We start from the raw sequence: 24,244 nt of genomic DNA, 5'->3' as shown, positions 1-24,244 counted from the left end.
TTTTCTTGGTGGTAACGGGTACCTGGAGCTCTCCATATGAAAGTCCGGCGAAAATCAGACTGGAAGCTAAACCTGGACTCGTCGGGAAACATCACACAAGCCCACTGTTGCGGTGTCCACAGTGCATGCTCTCTACTCCAGGCTAACCGCAGGTGACAGTGAGTTGCAGTAAGTGGAACGCATCTGACAGGTCTACGAGCATATAGACCAATCTGCCCTAAGCGTCTGTGCATGGTCTGCCTTGAAATTGTCGTACCAGTGGCTGAAGAGAGCTGATGAGACAGGTCTGAGGCTGTGTTCCGCCTGCTTCTTTCGGCAGTAACTGCCAAATACCGGTCCTCATTCGTTGTAACTCTGGGCCGACCTGTGCTGTAACGTCTACTCACATTACCATCTTCTGGGAATCGTTGCCAAAGCCTGGAGATGACCCTCTGGGCAATTCCAAATTCGTCTGATACTTCCAGTTGGGTACGTCCACATTCCAGACGGCCGATAATTCTACCAAGTAAAAAATCATCCAAATGCGTCCTTTGTGTCATAACTATTCGGTTATTGCACTGAAATGCTTATAAAGCGCCTGAGAACAATTTTACTTCTTTGCCTGTATTCCTTATATATCACTCTCTTACACTCTCGTCATTGTGACGTACCATCGGTGTCATCTGGTTACTTCCTGAAATTTGCATATGATTCTTGAAGATGTGTGTAGTGATTTTACAGGTGACATATTTATTTTAGAGTTCGATTTCCGCGTGACTCCGAATTATCCTTAATTTATGGACATGAGTGTAGTTTTCTGGTTGCAATTTTCTAATTTCGGCTATGCATAATGTATGCTTTACGCATGCGCACGTTGAAAGAAATGTTTAATAAAGTAAACAAATAAATATTAAGCTTCTTTTTTCGTAAATTTTGATACCCTTTAGATCATAATTGCTCATTATTTTATAAATTACAGTTTCATATTTTTAATTTTATAATTTCTGCATGTCATCTTACCAGATTTAAACTGATGATCTATAATCCGGAATCGTCGAAGTCCCGACGAGTCTGGATTAAAGACTTTTGACTGTAGCAATTTTCATTAGAAAATTGAAAGGGTGAATGGACTCCCTTCTTCCATGAGACCTCAACTATTTTTCTATAAGAATGCTTAGTATAAGCAAAAAAAAGAATAAATTATAAGGGGGGAACATTCTTATGTCTGTTTTAAAGTCTCATATTTTCATAATTTTTCGACATTTTAACAATTTTGAAATTTTGGATTTGCCAAAAATCTTGATGTGATGGTAATGAATAAAGGTCATTTTCAGATTCAGATTTAAAAAATACATAAGAATCAATTATCAAAAGTTAAAAAATACAGCAGGCTTGTTAGTTTACTTAGGAGTATGGAATCTTTGTGTTGTAAAAAAAATTGCCCGTCTCCCTTTTTTTATAGACATTCATCTTTGAAAGAAAATCTTGTCACATATGTTTTTCAAAATTGCTTCATGTTCTGGGATGTATAGTATATAATCTAGTACGGACATGTGTAAGGCACTGCTTGTAGGACAGATTTAGAGTAAGTGAGCGTAAAAGAGATTTATTAGAATGCTTTTCAACTGACTTGGCTCAATTCATCTATCTAAAGAAACTGAAAAGTTGCAATTGATAAATTAAAAGCCTACTGATAAATTGAAAGCCTACCATTAGCTGTAACATGCTACAGCATAACTGTCTGTTTGGGAAGCATAATTCATGCTGAAGATGTAGTATGTGATCTAATTTATTTATTTAGTTATTTTTTTTAGATGGTGCCAATAAAATTGGTTGATATTTTAATCATTTCTTTTTCCTGCCATTTTGTTGCACATTTGAATATGAAAGTTGTTGAATATTTTATTTTATGTAGCTAATAGTGAAGAGATGCTGCAATGCTACTACCCATAATTCAGTGAGAAGTAATTACATGGCTCAATTATAATGAGAGATGAAGACCTTTTAAGGGGCTGGACTGATTAGGATATGATCATCAAATTGTAAACCATTAAAAGAACTCTGTCAATCCTGTATACAGCAAAAATACTCAATTGAATCATACCGGAAGATTTTGAAGCTAAAGATTCTACATGACATGCAAAGTACACACAATTCTTTCACATTATCTTGAAGAAGCATGGTGAAGATCTGTTAATAAAAGTAATGACTATTTTTTCGCCATGTTGTGCGACATTTATAATATATACAGCTTTACACCTCATAAAAATTGCTGTTTGAAGAATCACTCTTGTTTTTGTTTCGTAAAATTCGAAAGAATTAAAATTTAATGGAATTAATTAATAGAATCATTTTTATTTATATATTCTTATTTATATATTTATTTTCATATTTAAAAATAGTGTTTTAGTGGTATCATGGAAGAAATAAATAACTAACAAAAGATGGTAGATTGTGTACTACATAAATATGAAATTCACTAATTACTACAATAGCATGTATCTGTTCTGGGTATGCATAACTATTTCTCACATTCATAGCTGTGTTCAGATTTTTGCTTGAAAGCTCATTGGACAGCCAGATTGTGATAGGATATTTTAATTTTTATAAAACCAAATCTATCAATGTAGTTTTGTAAATTATAAAATCTAATTTTATTTATCAGATGGGTATGATTTTAAATGTCAAATATGTGTAATAATTTTATTTGTATGCATTTGAAAAATCATGGTCTTAATATTTTTAATGTTATGTTATAGGTTCAACGTTACTTTTAATTTTATTCATATGCAATGTTCACTGCGTTGAAGAAACTTGTAAGCAGTCATGATGGTTCATCTAAAGTACTGCCACCACCCGGTGTTCAGACGATGGGATTGTCACTTCAGAGAAAATTTGCAAAAGGAGTACAGTATAACAGTGAGTTTATTTTGTAATCTGAAACTGGCTTCTAATTTAAATCTATTTAATTATTAGAGTACAGGATAGCTTTGAATGAGTTGAGATGAAAAATATTAGTTACACATTCATCAAATTCGCAGAATATGCCAATCTGATGTTACTAATCTCACTAGTTTGACAATGATCAGCCCATGGCATCTACTGTGGCAAGAGCCTTGAACATTATATAGGTGACTGCCTGACTTTAGCTCAGTTCCACTCCCAATTTTGAGGGAGAGTATTCTGGGAGGAAGGTATATCCCACCCCCAGATCTACAGTTTTGCTTATTAACGTAAGCAAATAAACAGAAATGTGCCTCATTTGATGAGATTAGGTGCTGAAGTAATGTTTTGTCCTTGTTGCACTTATCCAAGAGCATATCTCATAAGGTTTTTTGACTTAGCATATCTGACGGGAGCAACTGCTTTGCAATCTGTACCTTCTACAGATACAGGTTTTCTCTCATAATCCTGTTGGGAACATTCAGTTTGTGAGACAGCTGACGTATAAAAACTTGTGTTGAATCCGTTGTATAGCATTTGCAAGATTTTGAACTGTGTCATGAAGCTGAGAGTGTTGAAGTAATTCAGGGTACTTCTTTTTGTTGGCAATTTTTTTTTCTCAAAAGTTCTTTACTGCACAGTGGATCACATTCCAGGATGATAGTGGTTATTGAAGATGATAGTATTCATGTTTATTGAATAGTTGTCTGAATTTCCTTTGTGCTGCAATGATGAGTTTTGAAAAACAAAATATGCCTCTAAAACATATGCAATACCCCTTGAGATCCATGACTTTATCAAGGACTAGACACCTTCAACAAAAATGGCCAAAATAAATTTGCATGCACTGGCTTTCAAGAACAGTAATATACAAGTATATAAGATTACTCATGTCCCTCCAAATCACAAATAAAATGCATTCTATCATTTTGGGATGCTCTGTGTATTGCTTATTAACATTTTCTAAATCTTAATGTTTTAAACCTTAAATAATTGAAATAATTAACTGTTGATAGCTATTGAATTGTAATTTTAATATTTACAATTTTTGTAAGTCCTTTCCTTGGGATATTGCTAGTTATTTTTCAATGAAAAGTTCAAAATTTTCTACGTACGTACATATTATCCCATTGATCGTGGAACTGTCACCAAGCGACGTGATTTAATGCCAATATGGATAAACATGACTTTTGAACACATTCACAGCATCTGCACTTTTGTTTGATATAACTCCTATTAATCTAGTCTGATATAACTCCTATTAATCTAGTCTGATATAACTCCTATTAATCTAGTCTGATATAACTCCTATAATTAATAAGCCACATAGATTTGTGAATGCACTCTGAGTCGTTTAATGCTGATTGAGAGAATTAACATTTGTTGAATGGGGAAAAGAATAGCTGAGATATGGCCAACAAAACAGTAATAAATTGGAACTCGTAGCATTCTTAAACAGAGCTTTCCAGTAAAATTGAAATAGTAGAATGCTTTTTATAAAGGGCAAAAATGAAATGGGTACTTCCTCAGCATGGTGAATTATGCTGAGAAACTGAAGAATGCTGGTTTATTACAAGCGTTACAGATAGAAGTGTAGCTCAAGATTCTGCAGGATTTATTGGCATAACTTTAGCAGGATATCCGTTAACTTTTGTGGTTCAGTGGTAGCCAACTTTCATGATCGAATAGAAAATATGTAAGTACCATTTTCTAAATTAAAATATAAAGGTAAAAATTAATTTTAGGTGAAATATAAATCATTTCAAAGATTGATGTAACATGCAATGAAGGAAATGTGATATCTGATAACATATTAATGTGAAAAGTGTAAAGTCAAATTTTTAGGTATGCTGTATTGTATGTTTTAATATTTTTGTTGTGAAAAATATATTTCATGTTAATTTTGATTCTTTTTTCATAATGTAATGCATATTATTGGTATTTAGTGAATTTAAAAATAGATTTGTTATTCAATTTTTTTAGTAATGATGTGGTATGCAGTTTACTGCTTTTAACCTTTTAACTGTCATGCCCGAGATAATCTCGAAAATAGCACTGATGTTCGAAAATGTCACGCCTGAGTATTACTCGGGGGAATTTTTTTTTAGTGCAGCATATTGTTATACCCGAATATATATCGGGAGACATTTATTTCAGCTTCATCTCTTTGTCAAACCCGACTGTATCTTGGGAAAAGTTAATGTGCGCTCAATTCAATAGATGACAGCACTTTACTGAAGATTTTAAAGGTTAGAGGTTATAAGTTCTTTGGTTCAAAGTGCACAGGATCTTTTTATTGTAAAATGGCATCCTGTTCTTTGAAAAGTTATATAGATGATTTAGATTCTTCAATCGAAGATGAAGGATGTGTGTTTGATGAGCAGTATTCATGATACTTCCATGGTCAGCCTCTAAAATAAAAAAAATAGAGATATACTCAAGCCTAAGATTGTTTCTGACTACAGTCTAACTACGGGTAGTGTAGATCGCTGGGATCAGGAAATATCCTGTCATCCAACAATCCGAAAACGTCAGAAAAAATATTATAAAAAGATATTTTTACATTTACTAGACAAGGTACTCTGGAACTCATATTTGCTCTATAATAATGTAGTTTGGAAACATATTACATTTTTAGAATTTCGAATCCAAGTTGTAGAAGAGCTTTTACATAAATATGATGATGCAGCTTCTGGACAAAAGAATGTTGGCAGACCACCTACAATAGATAACTCTGCCCGTCTTACTGAACGACATTTTATATCCCATATTCCTCCTACTCCTGCGAAACATGAGCCTACAAGACAGTGCAAAGTGTGTTGTTCGAAAAAGGATAAAAATGGAAAAAAGATAAAGAAGGAAACACGATTCTGTTGTAGTGATTGTGGAGTTGGTTTGTGCTTGGAAAAGTGTTTCCGGTTGTACCACACAAGACTGAATTACTGAACTACTAATAGGTATTCATTTTTATTTATTTATTTTTTAGAAAATAATTTTTTTTTTTTTTTTTTATTTTTAGAAAATAATGCTCCACTAGAAGCGAACTTTACAACTGCCATGTTGAGTGGCAGCCGCCTCAAGCAAATATGCAGTGGCTACAAAACTTTAAAAATTTTACCCATGTACTTCAAAATATCAATTTTTAACTACTTAAGTATATTTTATTTTGTACTAAACATTTGATTTTTGCAATAAAAAAATGTGACAATTTGTGTGCCCAAATCATCAAAATAACTTGACAGTTAAAGGGTTAATTAGTTATATTTTAGATGGCACCAATAAAATTTTTTGTTGTTTTAATAATTTTTTAATGCTATTTGTGGTTTCATTAGTATTAGTACCATTTGCAGGATTAACAAAGATTGTGTCAGTCTCATCAATGAATAATAACTGTCAGTCCTACAGATGGTATTACTACTCAGAGAACTGAATCATGCTGAATGATTTTTGAAGCTAAAGATTCTACACAACGTATGAAGTAGCATTTCAAATGCTTCTATTTTATTTTGCAGAAGCAGGGTAGAGATCCTTTAATAAAAGTGATGTCTAATTTTGGTCATGCTGCGAGATTTTATTAAGGTATGTGACTGAACGACTTCTAAAAATGGCCCTCTTTATAAAATTAGAAGGAATTTCAAATTGATGGAATTAAAAATTTAATAGGGTATTAATTAATGGAATTTTGTTTCATATTTTCTGATCATCTGCATGAAAAAAATTCAGGCAATGTTCTCTGTCACCGAGATAGGCAGCCCATAGGATTATCAAGCTATATTTATGTAGCACCCTTATTAGGGGCATGAAAGCTGATTTCTGTCTTCAAATTCAACTTTCATTTTTCTGATTAGTGTTTGTTTTTTGTTGTATTCAAGTACATTTTTTTTCCTCGTTAGGATTCGTAATGAGACTGTGGAGTTTGCTGGATGGTGAAAAGAAGGCATTGCATTTCTTCAGAAATATAGCATTTTACCAAATAGTAGAAAATTCTCATTCAAGAATGCAAAAATTTGCATTCAGTAATGTTGGACTTAATAAATGATTGAATTTGCATGCTGATGCCAATTTTGCAGTTCTCTGATTTTTTTTTAAAGCAAAAACAGATTGCTGTGTACATGGGAACAGTATGTGATATGCCAAATTTGCTCTCTCTCTCTCTCTCTCTCTCTCTTTTTTTTTTTTTTTTTTTTTGTTTAAGCAAAAACAGATTGCTGTGTTACATGGGGAAATGACAGTATGTGCAGTGCCAGGTTGTATCTGATGCCGAGTTTGTGCAGTTCTCTGTTGTTTTCTGAAGCTAAAATAAATTGCTGTATGCATGGGGAGAACAGGTTAAAAAAAACAGTGTTTTGCTATTTTTTATTATGGATGATTCTTTGACTTTTAATTTTATTAAATGATTGCTGTTGTATAATTCTGAATGTGCTGCTATTTTAGAAAATGGCTGTTATGTCTTAGTGTGGTGAAAAATTAGTCACTTATTCTTAATTATGTGTATTTATTTTTATATGGGAAATATATTTTAGTGGCGTCACCAAATAAATAACTATCTAAAAGTGGTAGATTGCATGGTACATCAATATCTACATTTTTAATCAGTCTGTACTTATATATTTCCTGTTAGATTGCTTATGAATCATAAAACTTTTCAGTGAAAATCATCATTAAGGGTGATAGAAATGTTGGAAAGTCCTGTTTATTTGCTAGATTGCAAGGGAAGAAATTTATTGAAGAATATCTGCCTACAGAAGAAATACAGGTAACTATTGTTTATATAATTTTGTGTGTATTATGTGTAACAAAATAAAGTATGATTATTTTTCATCAATATATTTATAATTAGAAATACAAATTTTACACTATTTTGTCATCTCATCCTTTATGAAACTATTGATAGAATTGCATGCATCATATTCGGTATTAAAATTTGGTACAGTTTTCTTCTGAAGACTGTATATAGCCTACAAATTTGCATTCCTAATGGACGCATGTATTTAATCCATTAAATATGAATTTTTAAAATATGTGCCTATTACCTATCTTACATATTTCAGACAGATAAAAAATGACTAGAAATGAAAATTTAATAAGTATTTAATTATAGGTTGCAAGTATCCAGTGGAACTACAAAGCAACTGATGATGTTGTAAAGGTGGAAGTATGGGATGTAGTTGACAAGGGTAAAAAAAGGAAAAAAATTGATGGACTAAAACTAGACAATAAGTTATCTGAGGTTAGTTATCTATTTTTTGTGCATTTTTAAGACATTGATATTGATCCCACTCACCATAATTTTTGTTGGTTTTTTGTAGTGTTTTCCAAACATTTCAGCCATGCACTTTTGCAGTGCATATACACTGCTCGACATTGAAAATGCAACACCAAGAAGGAGTGATCAGAAATTTATGCACATTTTAGAATAGACATACATCACTGAGTTATGCGGATGATGTGAAATGCGCAGCTCTCTGACACACGTGAAGTAAGGTATAAGGGAAGGAATGGGCAGAATGGGCAATATTTGTGTCATTATTTCTGCCAGATGAATTATCGAAGGAAGTTGGTTTTTGTCCCAGAGGATACATGTAATCGAAGAGAGTGCCAGGCCGCCGTTAACGAAAGCACTTCCAGCAGATAGATGATTTTACGAGGGATATGGTGATTGGACTGAGAAGGGCGGGTTGGTCCTTACGTCAAATAGCAGCTGATACCCACGTGGGTGCGAGCACGGTGCATCGGCTATGGCGAACATCGTTGGAACAAGGAAATGTGGGAAGAAGGAGGGGTGCAGGTGCAGCCAGAGTGACATCAGCACGTGTGGATTGACGCATCCGCCAACAAGCTGTGGCGGTCCCGCAAGTCACTTGTACCACGATTCTGCAGCATGTGCAAGATACCCTGGATGTTCCCGTGTCGACCAGAACCCTTTCCTGTCGATTAGTTGAACGTGGCTTGCACCCACGGCGTCTGTTAAGAAGACTGTCATTGATCCCACAGCATAGACGGCAACGTTTAGAATGGTGCCTGACTGGAGCAATGTGGATGACAGAGTGGCGAAACATTGTGTTCTCTGATGAGTCACGCTTCTGTTTATCCAGTGACAGTCGCCGCATACGTGTGTGGCGTCAACATGGAGGCAGATCTAATCCGGCACTAACTGTGGAACGCGCCACTGCGCTACAACGGGGCATAATGGTTTAAGGCGCAATTGGCGTATGATTCCAGGTCACCTCTAGTTCATATTCAGGGCACTATGATGGCCCAACACTACTTGCATAATGTACTTCGGCCGGTGGCAATTCTCTACCTTTAGGGGCTGCTGCCTAATGCAATTTTTCAGTAGGATAATGCCCAACCACACAGTGCTGGCATCTGCCAACATACTCTGCAAGGTATACAGATGCTTCCCTGGCCACCGTACTCTCCTGACCTGTCACCAATCGAACATGTGTGGGATGTGATTGGATGCCGTTTGCAGACTCTGCCCTTGCCTCGTTCAGAAGATGAACTGTGGCAAATGGTTGAAAGGGAATGGAGAGCCATCCCTCAGGACACCATCCACATTCTTATTGACTTTATGCCTAGACGTGTTTCTTCGTGCATCGCTGTCCGCATTGATCCTACATCCTGCTCAGCCAACACCGTTCTCGCTCTGTATTCTGACTATCATTTTGAAATAAAGACCGCTTATTGCTGCTTGCTGTCTCCGTTGTTTTTCCAAATTTCATCACTTTCTGACCATTCCTTTTTGGTGTTGCATTTTCAATGTTGAGCAGTGTACATCCAAATATTTGCTTTGAAAAGAAAGAGGAAATTCCTAGGAAAAAGATAATAAAAAATAAATTAATTAATTATAGTTAAATTACAATTAAGTATTATAATAATTAAAATTAATTATAGGCTGTTATGTAACTACTTTTGAATTTCATTATTTTTGAAACTGACCAATTTTTTTTCCAAGAACACAAATACCAAACACCAGAATAATTTGTAATAGGATTACTGTAATTATATTTTTACAGTAAGAAAAAGGTTGTTTCAGAATTTTTTCAGTCCATGAAAAATTGTCTCCTGACTTCTTTGGAAGTACCTGGCCTGTTGAATTAAAAAATGCTTTTTGAAATTGGTTGCAAGGCATATATTGGTTGAAAACAAATGCAAAGATGTCATTACATTAAAAGCCATTCAAAAACAAGCAACAGTTTGAAGTTCTATTATAACTAATTCCAAAATTATTAAACAAATAGGTAGCAAATACTGTGCATATTCATTGACCCTTAGCCATTAAATAGCCATTTAAAGAATAGGTAAGATTTCAATGTCATTTTGCTGGAAAGTAACTGGAAATTTGTACCATTTACACAAATGCCCAGATATTACCAAATATGCCAGATTACACAGAAATACCCAAATTTTATTTGACTTTTGTTTATGGTAATTTTTCTCAGTTTTTATAATTTTTGAAAATTATCGTGTATGAAATATTATATGAGTTACATGAATTAATAAAATAATTCATATTCACAGTTAATTTGGAATGGCATTTACTTTTCAAAGTTTGTTTTCATGGTGTAAAAAGGTTATATTTTTTAGGATTCTTCATATTAGGTAGATAGAATGCTGATATTGTTATTGTATTAACCTTATCTTTACCATCAAGTATACATATTATCATTTTAGTATTTAACGTATAAAAACTTGCAATAATTTTTTATGTGTAGAAATTCTTTATCTTTAGGTTCCTGAAGAAGCAGCCTTAGATGCTGAATTCATAGATGTGTATAAAGGTACTAATGGTGTAATAATGGTACTTGACATCACTAAACAGTGGTATGTTATTATATGTTCTAAAATAGTATTCTTATCTGTATGCTTCAGTTAGAATGGATGCATGTATACTGAAATATTTTTATATTTTTTTATATGTATTTTTAGGACATTTGCTTATGTCCAGAGAGAATTGCCTCTCATTCCCCAACACATTCCAGTGTTAGTTTTAGCTAATCATCGAGATATGGGGCATCATCGTACTGTTACTGAAGATCAAGTCAAATTTTTTATAGAGAGTTTAGAGAGGTATGTAAAAGAATATATATTCTTTTAAATGTTTTTCAATAAATTAGTTCTTTTCTTTTTTAAAACAAGTAAGTAAATATCAGGTAAGTAAAGTAAGTAAGTACGTAAAGTCAGGTAAGTAAAGTAAGTAAATATCAGGTGATCCAAGATAAACTGGGCTAGGCATGGGAGATCCAAGATAAACTGAGCTAGGCATGGGAGATCCAAGATAAACTGAGCTAGGCATCATTTGCTTTAACAGTTTCATTAAATGCTTATTATTTTTTGTTCAATTTGCAACAAAATTCTGCTCTTAAATTATAAGGTATAAGTTAACTTTGAGTGATGGCAACTCATGGTGATCCAGTATCTCTCTGCACAGTCCTACTACCCTTATTCTGTAGCTCCTTAAAGTTAGAAATGTCGTGAAAATTATTACAAAGAACAGGGGGTCCTATATAAAATATCTGTATGTTCCTTACATTTTAATAGCCATTTAAATCACTGTATATAATCATTATATCATTATTTCTTTTATTTATATCTTAAATAGTAGTTTTTGCAAGGAATAAATATTTGACAAATGAAAGTTGTGAAGCTAAAAATTTTTTATTCCAAGTTGCCATCTGGAATTATGACTGGTTCATATAACAGTTAAAAGTATTGTGCCATTCATTTTATTGCTGATTCATAAAGTTTGAACTTTACATGTATAATTTTATAATATATATTTTAAATGGGTTTAACTAATATGCATATACAGTCAAAAGTAGTTAATCCGGACTCGTCGGGACTTCGATTATCGGCGATTATTAATCGGATTATCGATTTTTCCGGATTATAGATCATCAGTTTAAATCTGGTAAGATGGCATGCAGAAATTACAAAATTAAAAATATGAAACCGTAATTTATGAAATAAAGAACAATTATGATCTAAAGGGTATCAAAATTTACAAAAAGAAAAAGCTTAATATTTATTTGTTTACTTTATTAAACATTTCCTTCAATGTAAGTTGCTTCGTTTCATGTGATAATACTTTCTCTTTAATTCTATTAAACACACATAATTTCTTGTTTAGTTACAAAGTTCCGCTGTTCAAGTCCTATAATTGCTGTGTTGAGAATACCGACTAATTTGTCAATCGAAATGTTTTCGTTTTCAATAACCTCTGGGTCACTTTCTTCACTATCCGGAAGCGAATTATAATGAGGAGGAACTTGATTTAAATCATATCAAAGACGGAGTATATCAAGATGAAATACTACACTTAGTATGGAATTATAAACCAAATAAAATAAAAACATCTGCTCTGAAGATAAGGATAGTGCTGACAGATCAACTTCCAATCCGCAGCGTGAAATTGATAAACAGATTTTCGGATTTCAAAACATACTTTCGCTTTGTAGATACAAATTACATATTAGTAAATATATATCGGAAATTCTATTTGACATAATCTTTCTAATCTATCATAATCTAATAATGACGTTTCTGCCCCCCCCCTCTCACGCAGAGCAGTGTGAAATTGATAAACAGATTTCGGATTTCAAAACATACTTTCGCTTTGTAGTAAATATATATCGGAAATTCTATTTGACATAATCGAAAGTTCAAGCTTACTTTTATAAAATTGCTCTAACAGTCTGCAAAAAATAATAAGCCGGATCCAATTCGAAGATTAAGGAACAACGCAATCTGCAACATTAACTGAATTAGATAACTTTAGCTTAGCGTATAACTCCGTTACGCATTAAACGCGCATGTGCACAAACATATTCGCAGCTGTAAGGGTCTTATGCGCTCTCGTAAATGCCTGTGCGCATGCGTGAACGCGACGCATGCGCAGAAAGTTTGTAGCTTTGAGGTCCGGATTATGGGTGTCCGAATTTACGACTTTTGACTGTAATATGTAATTTATACATTTGCCAATTCAAGGAATGGAAATAAAGTAGCAAAATTTTTAATTGAATATTAAAACATTTTTCAGTATGAATTTTGAGGCAAAATTAATGATATCAAAATAACTCAGTCATGTTATGATTAGTCTTAGCTTTTAATAGAGATTTTTGCAAAGTTGTATTCACTTGAATCATTAGTCTTCTAATATTTCTTCCTAGTTATCAGCTCTGTTTGTAATATGAATTTTAAAGGTGTAATTGTGAGTATTTAGCAATATTAAACTGTAGACAAAATTTTTTTTATAGTTATGTGTTTAGTTTTGGTATTAAAAATTATAAAAAATTAATTGCTTTCAGACGTCAGGAAAGTGCTCAAATTAGGTATGCAGAGTGTTCAATGAGAAATGGCTTTGGGTTGAAATACTTGCATAAATTCTTTAATCTCCCATTCCTTCAACTTCAGGTAAGGGAACAAACTGCAGTAATGTATTTTTTAGTATTTTTTTATTTGAATATTAAGAGATATGAACTTGCCATGTTGTTTTACTTACCTTATATTCATTCTCAAATAAATTTTAACCATGCTTATATGATTAAAAATTCACCAAAAACCTCTTCAGAATACTGTTGTATGTTAGCAATATATTTTGCTGGTAAAGAATGATATGATTTATTATATAGCTTTATTATCCAAACTCTTTAACACTAGTTTAGCAGATGCCAATGAGTATGTTAAGAAATAACTGGAAATTGTGAGAAGGAAAATTCTAAATTTTTAGATCACTTCTTTTGTGTTTTATGATTATGTATTTCATCGATCTTTCTGATTTTTTATGATCACTTTTCCTTAAATTACTTAGACTGGATGTTTCAGAATGAGGGATTTTAAGGAGTATATAACACATGAAAATAAACACATTTTATCATAGAATATTTGGTCACATATTAAGTGAGTAGGTGCTGGAGGGCAGTCTCTGTTTTCCCAGACAGGTATCTTTTGCACCTTTTCACATAAAGCCCTTCCAGATACTTGAAAAGGCGATTTTCACATGAAACACCATTATTCTTCCTGCATGTATTTTATTTTTGTATTTTTTCATATATTTTGTTTGGGTGTATTTCCCTGGTTATGGTGGGGTTTAACTTCTCTAGTCTTCTTAATTTTTATATTGTTTTAAATTCATAGTGATCTTAAAGTTCTTTCAAACTATCCAAGTAAGTAACTTTTGCATGACCCTGTGATAGGCAAAACCATATACATACATATATATATATATATATTATTAGAAATTTATTACTAGAATTAGTTTTTTTATATATCATCTACAAGGAATGAAAATTTAATTAATGCAATGAATTATTGGAATAAATTTGAGTCAGTATGTTAAGTATAAGATATTTAGATTTCTATTGTAGTAAAAGTATTTTAATAAGCTGTAAAGAAATATTTTAAACCAGAAAAATTCTAAGTAGTAAAATGTATAAATGTACAAATTAACATATTCTTTTAGATTTAATTGTAAAACCAAAAGGTAGTAGGCATTTACATACTAATTAATGCATTCTTTTAGATCTAATTGCAAAATCAAAAGTTAGGCTCTTAAATAGAAATGTATACATTCTTTTTAAATTTATATGCAAAATCAGAAAGTAGGTATTTTATATTCTTTTAGATTTATACACAAAATCAGAGTATTTATAGAGTATCAAAGTAATTTGTAAGTATTTAAATACAAATTTAAGTAAAAAATGATGCCAGAAAGGAAATTCAAATTAATTACTTGTTTGCAAAATTTAAATTGGCTGTAATTGTAAGTGTACTCACTGATGGAATGTAATAGAGTTGTCGTATTCAGTGGGAGAGAAGGTAGTGGTTGGTGATGTGTTGCACTCTATTTTAGATGTTGTCATAAGTTGTCATAAAGTTAATGAAAGAAATTTACTGTATAGTTAAAGTTGTCATCTGAGACTAGCTTCTTAGTAAATTTTTTTTTATCAAGCAGAAGAAATAAATTTCTGGCTAATTGTCTAAAAAGCATAAAGGAGAAGGTATCTTCTCTGGTAAAGAACTATTTACCAGACTGAGAAATATGAAAAATGCCCATTAGTTAGTAAAAGTAGTTAGTTGATAATAGAATAGAATGCCAGAAAAAAAACTTGTAATTTATGTTTGATACAAAAATTAATTGCAAAATTTGCTAATATTTAACTAACAGACATCCAACTTATTCTGCCTTTCCAAAGTTTAGAATAAATTATCATAATCCTATTAGTTAACAGATTTAAATTGGGTATTTAATGACTGCTTTTTTTAAGACAGAAATTAATAAATTTATCTGGTACCAAATTATTTTTAAGAACTTGAATAAGTATTAATATCTCGTTTTGAATATGTAGTATATCAGTACAAATATTTTTGATTCATTGTATTTGACTAATGACTGTGTTGCTAATTATTTTTCTGGAAATGTTTTAAGTCCAATTAATTAATTTGTTAGATAGATACCTTTTCAGTACTTTAAATTTTGCTGTTTAATTTTACTATTTAGAATTTTTCTCATTTAAAATAATATTTCTTTAAGGTTATTAAAATATTTTTATTACAATAGAAATCTAAATAACTTATACTTAAAATACTAACTCAAATTTATTCCAATAATTCATCACATTAATTAAATTTATGTTCCATGGAGATGATATATACTCGTATATATAAAAACTTTTCCAATGATAAATTATTGATTTATTACTTGGCAGCTTTAGCACAAGTATTTGGCTTTTTAAATTGCTCATAATTATTTGTTAACTTAGAATTTTCATTATATATCTACATCTATATGTCTATCTATCTTTCTATATATATATGTATATATATGACCTAGAATATTTTTTGTGACATTTTAAGAAAGGATATATACATGCATTTTGAAATATTTCCAAAAAATCAAGGCGTATATTAAAAGGAACTAGGGGCCTTATCACATTAAAATCAAGAAAATATCTCTTTCTTTTGCCATTTTTTAGAAATTTGGGTTTTCTTAGTGAAACCTTGTGCCAGTTGGAGTGTTAAGACTTACTTGGATGGTTTCATTTTGTCACCTCTGTTCATCTCCTGAGAGAGAGCCTCAGTTTCAGACCTAATTATATATCTTCAGTGCCTTTATTTTTATTGATTCAGATATATTGTGTTGTCTAATATTTGTTGCTAAACTGTCAGGTTCATGTAGCATCATTAGTAAACTGCAAGAAATTAGTAAAGAAAAACAAAGAGAAGGCAGACATCATCATCATCTGTTTTTTAATTGCATTGCAAGCGTGCTGTGGGAAAGCAGCCTCAAAAGTGACTAACAATTTAATATTTGACTGTGTATTACAAGATAAAATGTATTTGTTTTGGTTTATTTTTTCATTCTTTCAAGTTTGTTCTATTAGTTTTGAAATGCTCTGTGTTATTATGCTTCCTTTTATCTCTCAGCTCAGACATTTATTTCTTTCATGAATCTTTGCGCCTAGGCAAAAATATCATTAATTGCATTATTCCTAACTGTGGCGTATAATCACAAAAGAACTGTGCTTTCAATAAAGTCAAGCTAACAAATTTTAAAAATTATATTAAAGTGAAACAATAGTTATACTAAAAATATTATTGCTATGAGGAAGGTAGCAGTTGCTGGCTTTACAATGTTCTTTTCACTTTGCTCAAAAATATAAGTTAATACTGAAATAAAATTCATAATTTGTATTTAATTAAAGTAAATAATGTGCAGTTTCTTGAAGTAATCATATTTTAAGCATGAAAAACAGGCATCCAAATTTTTCTCAGTCTTAGTTCAAATACATTTAAATACTGGAGCTACATTATAGTTATTTCGAAATATTTATGTTGGAATTAAATTTATTTTGGTACAGTTCCATTATAGGAACTGTACAAAATAACAGCTTACATAAAAGGGCCAAATCTAGCAAAATGTGCCCATTTAACCGTGCTCCAAATCTAGCAAAACGTGTCCATTTAACCATGCACCAAATCTAGCGAACGTGCCGATTTCACAGCATGTAAATTTGGGTAGTTCTAGTAGTAAGTTGCCATTGAAATACTAGTTTAATTTTTTAATTCATTTTTGGTAATGCTATAGGTCTAACAATTTGAGAATTGCTCAGTGACGAAATGAGAAGAAATAGTAACGTGTTCTATAATAGTAGAAGAAAGTAACATGTTCTGCCACAATGGGTTTTCGGTAGATTGTGCAGAGAATAAACTGAACGTTCCTTAGTCACTGTTCCAGATTGATTGGCAAAAACTTTATTGAATGCTGTAAAGGAAAATATTGCTGAAGGAAGCATTATTTATACTGATTGCTGGAAATCATATAAGTCGGATGAACTGCAACGATTTTGTAAACCCTGAATGTGTGGTCATACACAAAAAATAGAGCGGCTGTGGGGCAGTACTAAATGGTGTAATAAAGGCTATTAGAGCACTGCTTGACAGCATTTTGACTACTCTTTGTCTATATACAGACATTTGCACCAAAAAAACTGAAATTTTCTCTGCAGTGTTGGAAGACATCAAAGTTCTATGCCTTTCATTTACGTAGCGTATTCGGAAACTAAGTACCGTTTCATTCTAGCGCCATCGCAGCGCTGTGGTAGGCATCCCGCGCATGTGCACAAGTCTTTCTTGTTCACTGACATTCAATTGTCGCCATTTTGGTTGCTCTATGTTGTGTTTTCAGTTTGCTGTGCACATTCAAAATGTTTAAGACAATTAGTTCTCCCCCTGACTGTGAGATTTGTGCCGTGATTAAATTTTTGAACGCGGGGAATGTTAAACCGGCCAAAATTTATCGTCAAGTGACAGAAGTTTATGGTGAATACGCGATAAGTGATGGAATGGTGAGAAAGTGGGTAAGAATGTTTAATGCAGGTCGAACAAATGTCCACGCCGTGGCTCTGAGTGATCAGCCTTCTGTTGTCACCGATGATTTGGTAAGGAAAGTTGATGAAGCAATTCATGAGAACAGACGCTTCACAATGACAACTCTTTCAGAGGCATTTCCACAAATTTCACGTGCTGTTTTGTTCGAAATTGTGTCTGACCGCTTGAATTATTGCAAACTGTGTTCCCGATGGGTTCCAAAAATCAAAACTGGTGGGAAGTTTCTTTGATGATGGTATAGAAAAACTGGTCACCCGCTATGACAAGTGTTTGATCATTGGCGGAAACTATGTCGAAAAATAATTTAAGACATGTATTTTCATGTGAAAATAAAATTGGATTCGAAAAAATTGTTTTACTATTTTTTTTTTCAAAACGGTACTTAGTTTCCAAATACGCCTTGTAATTTCCCTAGTAATTTTTTTATAAATTAAAATAATAAAAAATGTATTATATGAATTACATTCATCAAATGTATTACATTCATCAAATTAAATTCATCAAATGTATTACATTCATCAAATTAAATTAATAATCTTAGATAGTTAATTACTATTATGCCTTCTTTCAGTTATGTTCAGCTGTTTGTTTATACGAGGGCAATCCCAAAAAAAGGTCTCCTATTTTGGGGGAACGTAGAGAAAGTTTTAATATGGTTGTTGGCAACACTATTGTGAGTGGTGCCTTCTCCGCTACCACATAAACACGCAGGTGCTTCACTCGGATGCTCAGTCTTGGCTTGGCAGCCATTCGAAATGGAGCTCTCGATAAACGTTACCGCCAAGTGCGAAGTGTGCCCAGTTATTCAATTTTTGAACGCAAAAGGCGTTAAACTGGTTGAAATTCACCGCCTATTGACAGAAGTGTATGGACAGTCGTGCATGGATGTCAAAAACGTTCGCAAGTGGTGTAGAGAGTTTACAGCCGGTCGTACTGAAATTCATGACGAAGAAAGGAGCGGGAGGCCGTCAATTGCCGACAAGACAATCGCGAAAGTTGAGGGAGTTCCTCAACTTTCGCGATTGTTGAGTTTGTATTCGTTGAGTTTCGCGATTGTTGAGTTCATAAAATGCGTAAAGATCGGAGGATCATCTGGATGCTCCTGAAGCTCCTCAACGCTTCCTGAAGGGCATGGTGGCAAGCTGGTATGACATGGGCATTGTAAAACTGCCAAAGCGTCTACAAAAATGCATCGACCGAAATGGCGATTATGTTGAAAAATAAAGCATTTTGCAATCTTTAAAGTGATGTAGCAATTATAGAAAATAAACGGTTCTTTGTATATCTAAAAATCTAGGAGACCCTTTTTTTGGGGGGGGGATTGCCCTCGTAAATTAAAATAATAAAATATATATTATATGAAATTAACCTTTTATCTAAATTAAAATGATAATGTGAGATAGTTATTTACTGTTATGCTTTCTTTCTTCTTTCCTAGTTATGCTTCCTTTATTAGGGTTACCATAATTACTTACAATTTCGAACAAAACAGCACGTGAAATTTGTGGAAATGCCTCTGAAAGAGTTGTCATTGTGAAGCGTCTGTTCTCATGAATTGCTTCATCAACTTTCCTTACCAAATCATCGGTGACAACAGGAGGCTGATCACTCAGAGCCACGGCGTGGACATTTGTTCGACCTGCATTAAACATTCTTACCCACTTTCTCACCATTCCATCACTTATCGCGTATTCACCATAAACTTCTGTCACTTGACGATAAATTTTGGCCGGTTTAACATTCCCCGCGTTCAAAAATTTAATCACGGCACAAATCTCACAGTCAGGGGGAGAACTAATTGTCTTAAACATTTTGAAACATCAACAGTAGTATGGTGATTTTTTGTGATCCTTATAATCGAATTGTACCTTGATATCATTTATTAAAAATGGAATTTCAAAGTAATTTTAAATCCAAATATAATAAATGATGATTTATTATAAATAAATATGCAATCATATGTAAGTTACAGATATTTAAAAGTAGTAAAAGAACTAAATGAACTCCAGCATTCTGGATGATTTTTTTCTTTGAACATGACTAGCTCAGAAAACATGAACATGAACATGATTTAATAGGATTATATAAATATATCTTTAGAAATATAATCACTGAGAAGTTTTATGGATTAGTGACATTTTGAAAATTAAATTTATGAATAGGCAGTGCAGATTAATTCATTAGTGAAAGAGCATATGTAAACTTGATTAATTGACAATATACCAATAAAATTACGGTACAAAGTCTGAAATTCAGAATCATCGGGACTTCAGCCATTCCCAATCCCCCCCTCCAGATTTTACATCATCAGTTTAAGTCAAGTAAAATGACATATAGACATGGCAACATTGGGGCTTCACTTATGGTTTAGATCATATGATAACCTCCTTATAACTATTCAAGGACAGAAAGTATGATTCGAGCTAACGTAAATATGTCAACCAGTTCATTGTCATTGGCCATAGAGCCACTCCATAGCCAGAAAATATTTGAAAGTGACATGTTCGGAATCAGGTGCACCTCTTTCTGTTATTGAGTATTATATTCTCCATTTCTAGACTTTGTAAAAGGGGAGGGGAGTTTTTCTTGTTAATTTAATTTTATTTATATATATATTTTTACATATTGGATTAGTGTTCTGGATATTGGATTGTTCTTGACTTTGGAAATTTGGATTTTGGACTTTACTGTATATAGAATTTGATTCCACTTATAGTTATAATTTTCATATAATTGATTGGTATTGGCATGTGATTATTAATTGTAAAATCCACATTTGTGGGATTTCTCTTTTTGATTCACAGCTAAGCTTCTTTCTCTATTATAAATTTTGGGAATTTCAGATCTATTAATAATGTCTGTGAGTTTAAAACTACTTATATTTTAAAAGATTTTATAAAAGTGAAAAAATTCTAGGTATTAATGAGAAATTTTAAAATATTTCATGCTGTGATTTGGTTTATTTGATTATAGCAAAGTACACAAGAGCTATCTACATAAGGGGAGGGATGCTTTTATAGAAGATTCTCTAAGGAAAGCTGGCTCATAGCTATGTTACATATGGGTAAAGCAACGAAAATGACCATGCAGCCAACCTGTTCACCTGGAATCGAAACCAGGTTGAATTAGTAGTGCTCAGTGACTTTACTGCTTGGCCGCTGGTGGGCTTCATGCAATGAAAGCAGTATTTTATGTGCCATATCTTACAATCTCCAACCTGAAAAAAGTATTTAGACTAATTAAAAACTTGTTAGCTATGATGTGAACATCACTTGATGGTTCCTGGTCAGTGTGGTGTAATGCACTTGCCGTGTGATGGCTATATCATGCTATGTGCCTGAAGTGAGAAAAATATAGGTCATTAGTTAGGGCAGAGACAAGAGATCTTGATAAATTGGTTGGACATGTAATTTTATACTGTAAGTGCCAAAGTTTCAAATAAAATATAATCAAACTATAAAAAGTTCCCCAGGAGCTTTTGCAAATTATCAGCCTGCTTTGTCAGTTGGTAGAGTTCAGATTCATTCCTAGCGATGAAGCTCATATGCGATTCACCAAAGGTGCAAGAGAAATTTTTCATATTATAGGCTTCTATTTAAAACCTTTTGTGTTTATACAGATAAGAATAATGTGAGTTTACATTTTAAATGTCTAAAATGTCATAATTTTTCTCCTTTTGTTTTTATATTTCTCTTTTTCAGTATCTCTTCTGTTGCTAAGATTTTTTTATTTTCAAGTCAAGTTAGACATTTATAAATCTGTATCTTATTAGCACTGTGTGTGAGTATACTTAAAGTGATCAATACTTTTCTCCAGAGAGAAACTTTATTGAAGCAACTTGAGATTAATAATAATGAAATTCGTGCTACTGTTGAAGAATTGGATTGCTTAGCTGAATCAGAGGAACAGAATTATGATGTGTAAGATATTTCAGTTTTTAAAAAAATTAATTTCTTTTTACTAATATTCAAATTGATTTCATTATTTTTTTATTGTATAGAAATATTTGTATTGTAATTATAATCATACAGATGGCTTTTTGTCTTTTTGTAGTAAACTCTCTTTTATTGTTCTAAAGTTAGCTTTCAAATTGATTTAAAATCTTTGTATTACATTTTATTACTTTCTTTTTTATGTATTATTATAAATGCATTTTTAATTAACTTTCAGATTTACATATGAAAAGCATCAAGCTTTTGATATGTAAATCTTATTGTATTTTGTTGTTCCATATTTAAATTATGTATTAGTATTTTAATATTAATGAAATATGCACACTAATGTTAATAATATACAAAGACTTTTCTATACAAATTGAGAATAATGTCACAAAAAGGAACAAAAGTGAGGGAAATAATTAAGTTATCAAAGTATGTTCTTTAAGTGTTATGCAATTGTTCCATTGTTCACATCACTTTTCAAAACGGTTTCAGAAAATATTTTACTGAAGCTGTTTTAGTGGGTCTTGCACTGCGTATCTTCAAAAATAATAAACTGATGTTGAATTTTCTGCCTTAAATCATCTGTTTGAAAACAGCTATAAATTTCATATAATGAGCATTTATCTAAGAAAATTTTACAAATAAATATTCAGTTTCTTCAGTGAGTTTTATATTTAACTAGCTGCTACACAGCCAGCCTTTGTCTTGCTTTTAAATGTACCAGAAAAATGCCTAAACATTAAATTTAAAAACTGCACAGAGTTTTACTCTGCAGAACAATTTTATCAAAATAACAACAAATAAATAAATAAATAAAAATGTATTACATATAATAACATACAATGAAATAAGCGATATCCCTTAATACAAACATTAATTATCCTAATAAATAAATTAACCAACTTCCCAATGCCTTTTCTCGAAAAACATCCAGTATCCAAGAGAAACGTCAAATTTAAAAACTGCACAGAATTATCAGCCTCATTTTTCTGAGTGGCAACAGTGCTGATATCAGAAACAATGGCAACAGTGATATACCAGCAACAATGGTTGTGTGCCATTGTTGCTGTTAAATTATGTATTTGATGTAATTTTATCAAACAACATAAAATTTAAAAAAAAAAAAAAAAAAAAAAAAAAAAAAACACTTTGAGTTGCTCTGGCACTTGTCTAGATGCATCTATGTACCAATTTCATAGCCCTGGGCTTATTAGCTTACATGCTGCGCAAATGAAAGAAAAGCACACAGACAGACTCTTCCTTTTATATACATAGATTTAATAGAATACAGTTTTATTAACTAAAGTCAAGCCAAATAAAAATACATGAAAAAAATTAATTTCTGTTGGCAAGACATCAGTTTGCTTCTGAAGCTTGCAGTGTCCTACACGTAATTAAAATTGATAGCAGAGTATTGAAAAGTAGATTTTTATTCAATTTGTGATGTTTATAAAAAAAAATGCTTTTGTTGCATTTACTGTGCTAACATGATATGCACATTCAGAACTGTTTACTCCTTTTTTTTGGTGAAAAATTGTATTCTTAAATTCTGCCATTGCATATAATTGCTAGAATTAAGAAGTAATAAAAGACTTCATCGTTATTTTTACATTGTTTAGATCTCGTATGTCTTAGTCATGTTTAAGTCTTGTTCTCTCTCAGTGTTCATTCATTTGCACATGACTTATGCCATATTGCAGTTAATTTTATGTTATTTGTGTATTTTCTTGTCGCTGCTTTAATGTGAATTTTGATTATTTAAAAAACATCTGTCCACATTATGAATTCATTAAAAGGTAATATATTTTCCGAAATATGAGTTAGCATGCAAGAAAATATTGCAACAAAGATTTGGCAAATTTATACAATTTTGTATGGTAGAATTTGATATAGATTTGATTTGAATTTAATATATGTTAGTCATCAGTAGTTCAAGTGTTAATTATAAATGTCGTTGAAAATGTTTTGAATATTATTTAAATTATTAGAAATTTGATTTTATTATAAGTTTACTGATTGTTTATGGTTTGGAAGAATAAGTAATAGCTTTTTTGCATTAGATAAATTAAACTCACATATAATTTCATTTCTCCCCTAGTTTTCTAGACAACTTAACAAATCGGCGTAGGCAAGTAGCTGAACAATTGTCTCAAATATCTTCCTCGTCGGTGGAATCTGTTAATGCATTTTCAATTTCTCAAGCAAATGGTATTACTGAGCAGTCCCCTACTACACCAAGTAAGTGAAATTAATTCACTTTTTGTTGTTGTTGTTGTTGTAACCACTCACAAATTAACTTTGGATTTTTGTTGTTAAACCAAAATGAATTAAACTGAGATCAGCCATTCCTTTGACAAACTCTGGACTGTGAGCAATCTGTTATCAGGACTGAATTCAGAAATGTATATATGCATGTATGTGTTCATATATGCATGTATATATGTAAGTAAAAATGTGTGTGAAACATGTACACATATATGCGCATACTT

The 24,244-nt window shown here is 32.0% G+C and overlaps 1 protein-coding gene across 2 annotated transcripts in view; it reads left to right on the top strand.

Annotated features, from left to right (window-relative positions):
* The window catches only part of LOC118201934 (rab-like protein 6), a 100,529-nt gene that overhangs the window by 25,750 nt on the left and 50,535 nt on the right, over nucleotides 1-24,244 (top strand). Inside the window, exons 1-9 of one of the 2 annotated variants that reach the window (XM_035374090.2) lie at nucleotides 2,036-2,181; nucleotides 2,739-2,898; nucleotides 7,572-7,678; nucleotides 8,024-8,152; nucleotides 10,658-10,749; nucleotides 10,855-10,995; nucleotides 13,233-13,338; nucleotides 21,631-21,734; nucleotides 23,854-23,993. In XM_035374090.2, coding sequence (XP_035229981.1) covers nucleotides 2,772-2,898; nucleotides 7,572-7,678; nucleotides 8,024-8,152; nucleotides 10,658-10,749; nucleotides 10,855-10,995; nucleotides 13,233-13,338; nucleotides 21,631-21,734; nucleotides 23,854-23,993 — 946 coding nt within the window. In that variant the 5' untranslated portion in view covers nucleotides 2,036-2,181; nucleotides 2,739-2,771. Of the gene's footprint in view, nucleotides 1-2,035; nucleotides 2,182-2,738; nucleotides 2,899-7,571; nucleotides 7,679-8,023; nucleotides 8,153-10,657; nucleotides 10,750-10,854; nucleotides 10,996-13,232; nucleotides 13,339-21,630; nucleotides 21,735-23,853; nucleotides 23,994-24,244 lie in introns of those variants that run through there. The other variant, XM_085806519.1, reaches the window with a different exon arrangement.

Source organism: Stegodyphus dumicola, chromosome 12 (assembly GCF_044657685.1).
Source record: "Stegodyphus dumicola isolate Sdum_Otavi_A_Nest chromosome 12, ASM4465768v1".
In the NCBI taxonomy this organism is placed as follows: domain Eukaryota; kingdom Metazoa; phylum Arthropoda; class Arachnida; order Araneae; family Eresidae; genus Stegodyphus; species Stegodyphus dumicola.
The sequence above is the reverse complement of the archived record's forward strand: the minus strand, read 5'-3'. Positions and strand labels throughout refer to the sequence as shown.